The 12,111-nt window shown below is 28.6% G+C and overlaps 1 protein-coding gene across 1 annotated transcript in view; it reads right to left on the bottom strand.

The window, feature by feature from the left end:
- Positions 1-12,111, bottom strand: part of CSMD3 (CUB and Sushi multiple domains 3) — a 1,005,898-nt gene that overhangs the window by 628,558 nt on the left and 365,229 nt on the right. Inside the window, exon 7 of the mRNA XM_039853604.1 lies at positions 4,572-4,883. Coding sequence (XP_039709538.1) covers positions 4,572-4,883 — 312 coding nt within the window. The remainder of the gene's footprint in view (positions 1-4,571; positions 4,884-12,111) is intronic.

Genomic DNA, 12,111 nt, shown 5'->3' with positions numbered 1-12,111 from the left:
ATGGCATGACTATAAATTTCTTGAGGAAAAAACTCCAATTGTGCTTATTCTATATATTGCTTTAACCTTAATGTCCTTTAATAGAAGACTTTGCATACATCCAACTCTTATGAATCTTGAATAAATAAAAAAAAATGAATACTAGTCTAGCAGTATAAAGACTGAGTTTTCATATAGTCTTTACCAAATATAATTTTCTCTATGAAATAATGTCATATTAGATGATCTGGGAGATTCCATCTAATTCTAAAATATATAATTCTAGAATTATAGGGTGCTTTAGTTATAATATTTAAATCATATTATTAAGTAGGTCCTGCTATCTTAAGCCAACTTGAGTTTTGAGGGCTATAATATTGATCTATGGGGCTTAGGGATTATGGAAAAGGTATTTTATGTAAATATTAGTAAATAATTTAGAAAGAGATCTTATAGTTAAGATCAACTATTCTGATGAAATTTAAAATATCATTAGATATTAACTAATTTTAAGCATCTGAAAATTTTGTAAACTAAAAACATCAATTGACTTTAGGTTTATTTATATGAATATAAATCTTCCTTTAAATATATAAATCTTCCTTTGAAAACTTTATTTCTGTATGGACTCATCATATTTCTATTCAGCACTAGTATATACTCAAAGCATTTTTTTCTATGCATCTTAGTGATATAAACACAGTTTACTAGTTTGAAACTTCTATTCATCTTCCAAAAATTAGTTTAAATATCCTCTGTGTACTCTTCCTTCACTTTCATATTTAGAGGTAGTCAGTCTCTCTACTTTACTTCAATAACATTTCAAAAATATTGCTATGATCATGTTGCTCATAAATTTTTAAAGTTTGTAATTACTTTTTTTTAAGTAGCCTGCACTGTTCATTTTTATATGTCTACTATCCAGTACAGTGTCATGCATATAGCAAAAAATTAAATTAAAACATATTTGGTAATTAATAGAAATAATTAGTATTTGTTGAACACAAGTCAGCAATTGTTCTATATTTTATATACAACTACCCATGAAGCAGATATTCTCAGTTACTGAGAACTTTAGGCTTTGAAAATTGAAGTTTTTGCTCAAGATCACATAGCAAACATAGGGGCAGAGTGTAGACTTAGCCTAGATAGTCTCTTACCTCAAAACTAACTTGCAATGGTGAGCAATTTGGTCTTATCTTTAAATTGGGAGAAAATGCCTAACATTTTTTGGCACTTCCTCCATTACATGTTTAATCCTCATAATAACCCTAATGTAATAGATATGACACTATTTTACACATATGGAAATTGAGTTTCAATATGTGACCTGCACTCAGAGTGGGTGGCAAAAGTAGACTAAAATACAGTAAATAAAAACTAGACTTTCATCCTGAGGACTACTGGACAAAAATACAGCGAACTGGTGTAGTGATTTATACATAGTTCAAAGAAGATCTAAGCCAATATTATTAGTATTTTAAATTCTTTTTTACATCTTTTTATTTCAATGTTCAAAGATGCTTTGTAATTGATAAAAACTGGAAATGGCTTTCTTTCACTGAAGACAAGTAGAAAGCAAAAAAAAATTAAGGTAATTCAAATAATTTTCCTTTGTTTAATTACACATTTCCTTTGATTTTATAAATGTATAAGGGCTATAGGCAAAGCATTTATATCTAGTTTTATGTTGTGAATTTTGAAGTGGTAATATAATAAAAGCAATTATTCTTGTGTTAATGAGAATACTACTGCCTTTAAAAGGGATAAAAAATACTGCTCTTTTTATAACTGAAAAAAATGAAGTAGTTATCTTTAATTCTGAAATATGTAGGCATTTGATTATATTAAAGTATAATTATAAGCCTTTAAATAATTTAGGTGAATGCTCTAGCTAACAAAATTGTAAATATTTATTCCTTAGTTTAGCAAATATCTAAATACATCTACGGGCCAGAAGCTCTTCTAGGCACTGGGAATGCAGCATGAACAAGAACCATCCACTCCTTACCTCACAGAACTTAAAATTTACAGGACAAGTCATAGGGCTGGTGATTACAAATGTGGTAGAGAGTACAATCATAAGTTATAACAGGAAAATCTAACCTTCCTATAGGAAAGTGAGTAGAACGATCTGGTTAAAAGAAAGAAGGAATTGCTTTTTAGTGGCTTGAGGTATAAAAGAATATAGTGTGTTTGACAAACTAAAATTGTTTCTCTATGTCCTCTATAAAGGGTGAGATAGAGTAGAAAAGAAAGGGATAATGTATTATCTATCTTTATTTCCCAAAGAATAGAGCATGGTACTCAGTAGGAATTTATTTAAGTTAGAGAATTATTTTTAAAAATAATACTGCTTTCATGTCAGCCAATTCCAGTTTAGACATTTGGCTCCACTAAAAGTCAATCTTTGAAGACTATTTTATGTCTGAAAATAAGGCTGTATATAGAGGGTTTTTAAAAATATTAATAGACATAGAATAATAGGTTTCCTTTACTTCTAACATTGACAGTATTTTTTGCCCCAAATGGTAACAGTTTGTGTTTCAAATATAATAGATGACTAGCCAACTGAAACCATTGAAATAGTAGTAGGTTACTGAAGAAGAGCCAGCAGGACCAGTTTTAATTAAAATAGAGATTTGATAAAGTATAATTTAAATCACTGAAATATTGATGAATATAACATTCAAAATGTTTTCCATACACTTAATTTAAACATCAAGAACTTAAGAATATTTATTTCTGAGGTAGATGGAACCACTAAATGAATGTTATATTCAAAACACTATTTTAGGAAGAATATAGGGGAAAGGTGAAACAGGTATGAGCTCTTATAGCACAGAGATATTATGACAACAACTAAGAAAATTTACTAAGGGAGTTAATTGAAAATTACTTGAATGTACTTCGAAATTTTAGATTGAGTAATTTCAAATCACTTTAATCTAACAGTTGATTGCTACTCAATCTCTTTTCAATCTTGACTATTTTTTCCTAGTTCAAAAAATATTAATTTGTAACCACAGTTTCTCATGTCATTTAATGGCAAATTCTGGCTAAAGCAGTGTTTATTATTATTATTATTATTATTATTATTATTAGTTGATCTCTAATAATAAACTCATATTCAAAAATTACCCAACTTCTATTCAATGGGTGATAAAAAGATTATAGAGGGGTTTGTCAATGTTAGTTCATGCAATTTTCCAAAGAAAGTGGAAAAAAAACTAAATAGAATGGTTTCTTAATTGATATTTTAATAGTATATACACATTTTTATATCTTGGTACTAAGAAAAATTGTCTACTTGATTAAGCAAAAAAAACTCTCTACCTGATTAAGCAAATCATGAATTTTATCATGCCCCCATATTTTTATGAGTGTAAATATTCATGGTAAGAAAATGAATAAAGAAAGGTGATAGTGACTTAATCCTTTAAAGGAGACTACTACATGTGAAAACTTCATTTTAGAATTCATCTTGTTAAAGAGAATTAAAGTACTTTCAATATGAATTGTGATAGAAATGAGTTTCTGAGATATTTCTGTATGATTTTCAATCAACTTATGTAAAGATATCTTGATTTTTCTCCACAGTGTGTGCTAAACATTGAATAGTTTTTTTTATTACTTATACCATGCTCTGTATAATCCATGCCTAAACACATTACATAAGACATAGGTAGTTTGGAGAATATATGAAAATAGTTGGAAAGAGACTTGGAATAGATATATTTGAAATAAGTTCAATTAATTAATATTTCCAATGATGCATATATTGATATAAATGAAATCCATTTATTTTTTTACACTACATTGATTTTTTCCTAAATCGCTCAATGAAACTTGCTATAAAGAAACAAAAATTATGCTTGCTACACTTCCTAATTTTGTGAAAGGTAGACAGGCTTATTTTAATTGACTAGAAAACTACATATATTTGATTTTGCTTTGTGGTATTCTTTTTCTCTAAAAATTATATTAGAAAGTTAAGGAAAATTTAGATTGGGAGCCATAATCTCAATGAATAGCTGTTCTCGGTACAATCATATGGGTCAGGCAATAAGTAATTTAGAAATAGAAAAGTAAGCTAGTAAAACAATCACCAGACATAATGTTTCCATTTTCCCCCAATTATCTATTTTCTCAGTCATTAATTAGCATTTATGTAGCATAAAAATCTCATGCACATACTGAAAATTACTATATAGGATAAATCATCAATGTGTAAATATGTGCACTTACTAATAGAAACTGGCTATTTTATTTTCATGTCATCTCAACATCATAACTGGTATGTAATAAGCAATAAGTATTTAGTATTTTTTTCTATTAAACCTTTTATGTATTCCTTTCACTCTTATACCCCCACCCCCCTCAACATTTCCAATGAACTTTATTTTAATTTCTGTGCCTTCAAATTATTCAGGTTTTGGCTACACTATCTATATTTTTCAGCAACCTCTTTGAACTCTTTCTTTAGCATCCTACATCTTTGCTGTCTTTCAGTTCATTCTCTAAGTAGAATCATTACCAAAATATAGCTTTGGTCGTAACTAAACGGGCACAAGTAAAATAACATCCAATACCTCTATGAGTAACAACTGCAAGCTCTTTAGTCCTTTCTATCTGTTCAGCATTTCTTGGTCTTCTCCTTGTACTTTGTGTATCTGCTTGATGAGGAGAGAGCCCATCCTTGGAAGTGTTGGGGTCCAGACCTGAATTTCTGAGATTCGTAACTTGCACTCGCTGTTCCTCGGAAAGTCTATGGATGGTGACAGCTGTAACACTGGATACAGTAACATCTGCAGATGTGCTAGCAACAGCAATAGCACCAGTGGTAGTCCTGTTATGCTCCTCTAACTCACCAGTGGAGGTAGTGTGGGTCAATGGAGAAGAACCTGTGGGACACAGTAGCACTAGATGCTAACTTTTTCTTTTAAATTTTGTTTATTTTTCTGATAAGTTTAATAAATTATATTCCCTTCTATAACCTTAAGGATATTCAACATAAAGAGGCAAAACACAAACACGCCACTGAAATGTGGAGTAACCAGATCTGACGGTTTGTTTTTATCAATCAACCTATGAATAGATATTACAGACAAATACATCACATTTTAACTATAACACATTAGGGGGTAAAGGGGAAAGAGTACCCTTGATGTGTTCTTGAGTCACTCTCCTTTTTATTTATAAACAAATGAATTTTTGCAACAAATGCCTGGCAAGTGACAAGTTTTGACAGAATAGGTAACTATGTAACCACACTTTTCTCAAAAGAATGCTTTGAATAGTAGGTCATATCTCTTCATAAATTCTGGGGAAAATCTCAAAATTTTCTATTTTAAGACAAGCAAATGAAGAAAGGAGAATTTAAAATCAAAGTCAAAATGAAAACAAAATGATTTTAGAAATGAAACTGAAATAACTGCTCTATGTAAATGTCTGTCTTAACCTCATTTGTCAGAAAGCAGCCAACATGATAAAATATTCGATGTCATTGGCTATGTATATTTTAGAATTTAGTGGGTTGTTTTTGGAAGTTCAAAATATTTTTCTCTTTTAAAGTAAAATTTAAATTAACCAATTTTCAACTAATTAAAATTAAATAATTTTATTTAGAAATGACTGCAAATTAACTATTACAATGGAACTTTATTAATACAAAACTAGTTTTAAAATGGTTGGGAATTTCCAAAAACCTCATAAGCATTTCACAATAGATATCCCTCCACATTTTCTACCTTATTAAAGTTTCACTATAATTTAAATATATGTTTAAAAAATATCAAATTGGTTTTTAAATCTTTCATTTAAACTTTTTAAAAGATTAAAAAAAAATAGTAACCTTAAAATAGAAGCATGAAACTAAATAAAGATATGGTTAAAAGAAATCTTTACAGCTAAAATGCTTTCTAAGAAAAAAATATTACGTTTTGGAGGTAAAGCTACTAGCTGCAAATTATGAATAACAGTCAGGTCCTGGTTAGAAAAGTTCTGAATATTTTTTAAAGCCAATGTATGGCCTATGCTTTTCATATAGTTGCCTTCTCAATAAACTGCACTTCAAACTTCTGTCCACAATATCAATATTGTGAACAAAAAGAGATATATTAACCAGTCTTCAAGATGAAAATATCTATATTGCTTAAGGTAGTTTGAGCATGCTCTGCCTATTTCTTTTTTCCTCTTGTAAGCAGGTGATTAGTGGGACAGGTAATTCTGGTTTCTGCTTTAAACTCAAAATGGAAGTCAAACACGGGACCCCTTAATTCATAAGCAAGCAAAAGAATACATGTCTGCTAAAAATCCTTCCAGCCTAAGTTGTCATATCTTGTTTGAATTTGATTTAGGAATTCAAAAAAATTAAATGATGACTGTATTTTCAGGAGGCCGAGGGTAAATGAAGTATAATTGTCAGATTAAAGACTTTTATTTTAAAACATCAGAAAAAAAGTTTCTTTTGAATATTTATCCAAGATATTTTGTGAAGATTAGAATCTACTCAATTCATATTGGTTATGCAAATTAGCTAGTAATATTTACTAAGCTAATATTTGATAAAGGTTTTCTTTAATCACAATTAAGGAATAACTATGCCTACACTACTAACATATAATAACTGACCTCATGGTAAATCAGACATTTGGGATTCTCATGTGCTCATAACTATAAAAACAATTACCTGATCTGTATTATTCTCCTGGGGCATTTAATTATGCCTTCCATTTTTGAAAAAAAAATGTATGAAATCAGAATGAATGACTAATACTTTAGAGCATTTTGTAACTTTATCATAATTTCCAGACTTCTATGTTTAGTTTAAAGAAGGAAACCATTTAATTATAAACACACTGCTATATATAATCTGAAAGTATGGAAAATAATGGAATTTGTACCCTGTCTCAAATCTCAGTATTCCCATTTTTAACAAAGGAGTAAACCGAATAGCTATTTATTATATTCCATCACTGAGGTCATTATAACTAAGCCTAAATGATCTATTGCATTGTTAATAAATCTGGGATAATTTTTAGGGATATGTTTAGACTGCTTCCATAACTAATCTTCAAGACCTATAGACCAATTCCAAACACCCATTTTCTTGAAGACCTGTGAGGATAAATATAGTTCCTGACCAAATATGAGAGCTTAAACTGATCTTTGGTAGCATTTAGACCTAGGATTTGCTAGCAAATCTTAAAATCTTCAGTAATATAGCTCTACTTCTTAAAATCTTAAAATCTTCAGTAATACAGCTCTACTTCTGGCAAATGGTAATGGTGATCCAGTACTATTTTCTTAATCTGAATGCAGAACAGGGCGTAATGTTGGAAAAAGGCTTGAAAACCCCATTTCTTTAATAAACACAGTCTAAGCAGATATATATTTCAACCAAATATTTTACTAATCAGTTCTTATGTTTTACTTATATTTTCTGTTCATATTTTTCCTCCCCGTACTAGAATGCAAGCTTCCTGAAGGCTGAGATTTTTGCACATTCTATTAACTGCCGAATCGCTAGGATCAGCATACTGCCTGGTACATAGTAGATGCTCAAGAAATATTCCTCAAAATAAATAATAAAAAAGATGAATGGATTTAATAACAATGCTAAAATAATAATAATAAAAAGGATACATTTCAAAAAAGAAAAATGATTACGACTTTTACCATGAAAAAGTAGTATTTCAAACGGTTTAATGGATCAAGGGTAATTCCAAGGGGAAACAATACAGATAATTTTGTTTTGAACTTTCAAAAACACCACTTTGAAAAAGTGTGGAATCTGAAGATAAGTAATTAGATTTGAAGATTTTTGTCATGATTCCAAATCATGAAACCTTACAGTGTTAGTGTGAAATGGACTTACTTAGAATGTTCAAATTTCTATAGAGTGAAATGTACTTTTATATCTTATAAGAGCAGGAGGGAAAAGTGCATCTAAATTTAGTCAGATATGTTTGATATGTGTGTATATTAAAATAATAAAAAATAAGTGATTTCCTTTATAAGGCAATAAAATAATCCTTTACTGTACAGTTAAATCTTATATGATATAATCATTTCATTTAAAATGTAGACCAATTTTGAATACTGATTTTAGTACCACTTTAAATTGGCAGTGTGTGAAACACAGATTTTTTTTTTGTCAAAATGCATCATTTTAACAGTTTAAAAACAACATTTCTGCATACATAACTTTTATGAGGTAACTGTCAATGCTGTAAAAGATTTAAGATTATGTATAGCAACAATTAAATACTAAATATGTAGTATAGCTAATCTAATATTAAAATATATATTTTACTTATTTTAAATATTTTAAGTATGCTACATGATTATGAAAACATCTTTAATAGCACAATCTTAAATGCATACGTTACAAGACATACAACCCAAATTAAGGAAAGAAATGTACATTCAGAAAATCCATTCTTCATTTGAAATCAAATCATGTAAACAAGATGTAGTCTATCACAATTAGATTGCCCTGTCATTAAGTTGCCTGAGATATATTTTAAAATTAGATATTTACATTATAACACATTTCTAAAGTATAATTTTATTAATATCCTTTAACATTTCCCAATATAACAGAAATAAAATGGTTTACATATATAAGCATGCTTCTAGAAATCTTTGGAATTAAGATAATTGAAAATGACATGTTAAACATGTAAATTGGCAAGTTTATTTAATAGTAATATTTACAATATCAAATTTGGATTTTGTCATGTATTATAATGAAAATTATGTTTTTGAAGGCTTTTTTATTTCATCAATAAAGAGACTAAGCATAATTCATGAATAGCCATTTGTAAATGTGTCATTTAGAAAGTGTACCAAATAAGAACGCATATTATAATTGATTTTGAATTGCTTTTGGATTAATTTTTTAGTATATTTTTTTAAAAATATGCATTTTGCTTTGTAAATTTTGTCTCTCTCATCACAGAAAAACAGAATATGTTGCTAGAGATATGAATAAATGGTCCAAAACATATACAACTACATGGCACAGTTAAAGATAATTGTATATTCAAAAAATTAGTTTTTGGATATTTATGTTTGGTATGTTATTTTATATAAAAACATATATTCTGTTCCATCGACTTTAGTATTTCAAATAAAACATCTGAATAAAGGTTTAATTAACAAAATAATTCTAAGTAAATAATTTTGTGGCATTATGATATTTAATAAAAATGCAATAAACATTAAACATGAAAACATGCAAAAAGAAAAATATACACAATAACGTCAAAATAAAATCTAAACACAACTAAAGCAACAATTCCATTTGAGCTACCATTTAAATACTCTATAAATTTTAGCATATGTAATTTAATTTCTGTGTTGTATTTCTTTTTTTTATTTAATATTACATGAAATTTATAGGAACATATCATACGTTGAGGACTATTGAAAACTAAGTGGAATATGAGGGGGTAAGGTAAAACAAAACCACAGCATTGTAACGTTATGATGAAGGAAGCATACTGTATTAGGGAAAATGACAAGTATTTTATATTTTAAACATTATTAATTCCAGTATCTTAAGACCTGTATACCTTAGGATTTAATAATTTAATTTGGTGGATGTATGCATAATATGAATATTCAACTCAACAAAAGATGGGTAAACTGAAATGGAAAGTAGCCCATAAATTATAGTATATAAATCAAAAAACTTTTGATTAACTGTTACCAAACATGAAATTGTCTAACTAGGAGAATATTAAATAAATAAATCCTTAAAAAAATTCATTTGCTATTTTATTTTAAAGAGTAGGTCTATATTGATTTTATAAAGTTTTGATTTTAAATGAAAATGCTGTATTTATGTTAAAACTACATAAGATTATGATCTTAACATATCTAATTAAATGAATATAAAATACTCTTGATTATAAGATGCATCTCTAAGAAAGAAAACATCTGCCAGTTAAACTATGACATGGCAAAGCAAAAATGCTATCACTTGCATACTGATTTCTGAGATATTAAAATGTGAAAGAAGTTAATCTTGGTGAAGTTAAAAAAATCAGTAATCCAAATAAAAGATTTTCTATGAACATGAATTAAACAAATTAGGCAGGTACTAATTTAAAATAGAATTGAGAGTTTAAATATAAATTGTCTTTCTGAATTGAATGACATATTGTTTTGTTTCTATTTATGTTGCATATATCTATTTCTAAGCATAAACAGGAAAACAATATTAAATTTTGCAAGTAGATTTGTTATTGTCTATCAAGTACAAGTGATCTGATTTAATATGCAAAGTGAATAAATATTTGTAATCTAAGATGAAACTGATCATACCAAGATTTAATGATACGTTTACTAAATCTATACTTACTATGAGTAAATAAATGATTATAAAACAAATACTCAACAAAATATGTACTGTCAGGTTGTTTACATGAAAAATAAAACCCACATATTTTGAATTGTTTGAAATTGTGATAAACAACCATAAACACCTTATCTAAACAAAATATGGAAAATATCAAAAGTTTTAGAAAGCATATGAAGAGCACTGTTAATCAAACATGACAAAACTATATGTCAATGATATCATATTGTATATGATATATGCACCAAATACATCTTATATATGTTATATAACATATATGTTATAAATGTCTGAATGTTATACTAATATCACAGAATTGCATAAAAATGAGAGAATAAACATTTCTTAGAGTAAGAAGAGCATGCTAGGGAAAACAATTTTTAAGTAGAAAATTGTAAGAGTCTTGAAGATATTCTCTCTCTTAAAAGACCATTTCCTGCTTCACCTAGTTAATTAAAATGAAGTTGCAGAATCAAGCTTTAGCATCTTTTCACTTTATTCATACAATTTGGAAGTTCTGACTAAGTGTAGTGATGGGTCCTAGGTGTCATTTTTAAAAATTTTATTTAAATGTCCCCAATCACATGCAAACACACATACACACCACTCACTGAAATAAATATCTACAAAATACAACTGAAGTTTTGTGTGTGTGTGTGTGTGTGTGTGTGTGTGTGTGTGTGTGTTTCTGTAACTAAGCATAATGGTCTTTGATAAAGTCACAATACTAAGAACAGAATTTGAAGACCTCGGTTCTGAAAGATTCATGGCATCTTAGTCACATTTCATAAGCATAAGAGAAAGGGATAGAATGCCACTCCATGCCTTTCTAAAACCATCTCCTAGAATCCTGCATTTTTCAGACCTTTTCCTTGCCACAGTTTTTATCTCTTAGCTGAAGTAGAAGCATTTATCATTTTGGATTTCCCACAAGCAAATGAAACATAAGTTAATACAAACTTGTTTAATTTTCTTCCACACAAAATCTTGTGGAACTGATGCGAGTTCTCATGGAAAACTTAAAGGCATTATTTTTTTGAAAAAGGATACTACAAATGTTTATTACAAAGTGTTATATCAGGAACTCCTTTCAGAGCCTTGCTGTCTCTGATAATCAACATGTCTTAATAAGATTCTGAAAGATCATGTCATATGTGTGTATTCCCTATTTCCCCTTGAATGTTTAATAAATATATGAGGGAATAATGAATGTGGCTAAATGTACTTCTCTTATTTCTCAAAAATGCAAACATATTGGTCTTTGATAAAGTCACAATACTAAGGATATGGTCTTTACAAAGACCATATTGTTTTATGTTAATTAATATTTATTTAGTGTGAAGTGTATTTTAAGGATATAAATATAAGAAACTGAACCAGTCCAGATGTGTTCAAACAATATAAAACACATAATTATAATATAATTGCAATTTATATTGCATTTGCTAGAAGTAAAGAGGAAGAAGCATCTAAGAACATATAAATCTCTCCACTTGTGTTTTCTCAAATGAGGGTAGCATTTATCTTTTCTTCCATCCTCTCTCCCAGATATTTTATAATGACGATATTTCATATTGTGGAAGATAAGGGAAAGAAGAGAAAAGAACTGGTGGGGTTACCTTTTATACCAATCATCATGGAAAGAAAAAATAAGAGAAGGCTTTATTTTGAGCGAATTGGTCATGTCCCTCAGTGCTGCTCGACTAACTGACAGTATCCACGTTTACCCTCGATTTAATTCTATAATAGCCTTCTAGTTTGGA

The sequence above is a fragment of the Pteropus medius genome, unplaced genomic scaffold (genome assembly GCF_902729225.1).
Source record: "Pteropus medius unplaced genomic scaffold, Ma_sr-lr_union100, whole genome shotgun sequence".
Classification (NCBI taxonomy): Eukaryota; Metazoa; Chordata; class Mammalia; order Chiroptera; family Pteropodidae; genus Pteropus; species Pteropus medius.
Note: the sequence above shows the minus strand (reverse complement) of the source record. Positions and strands in the feature narration are given on the sequence as shown.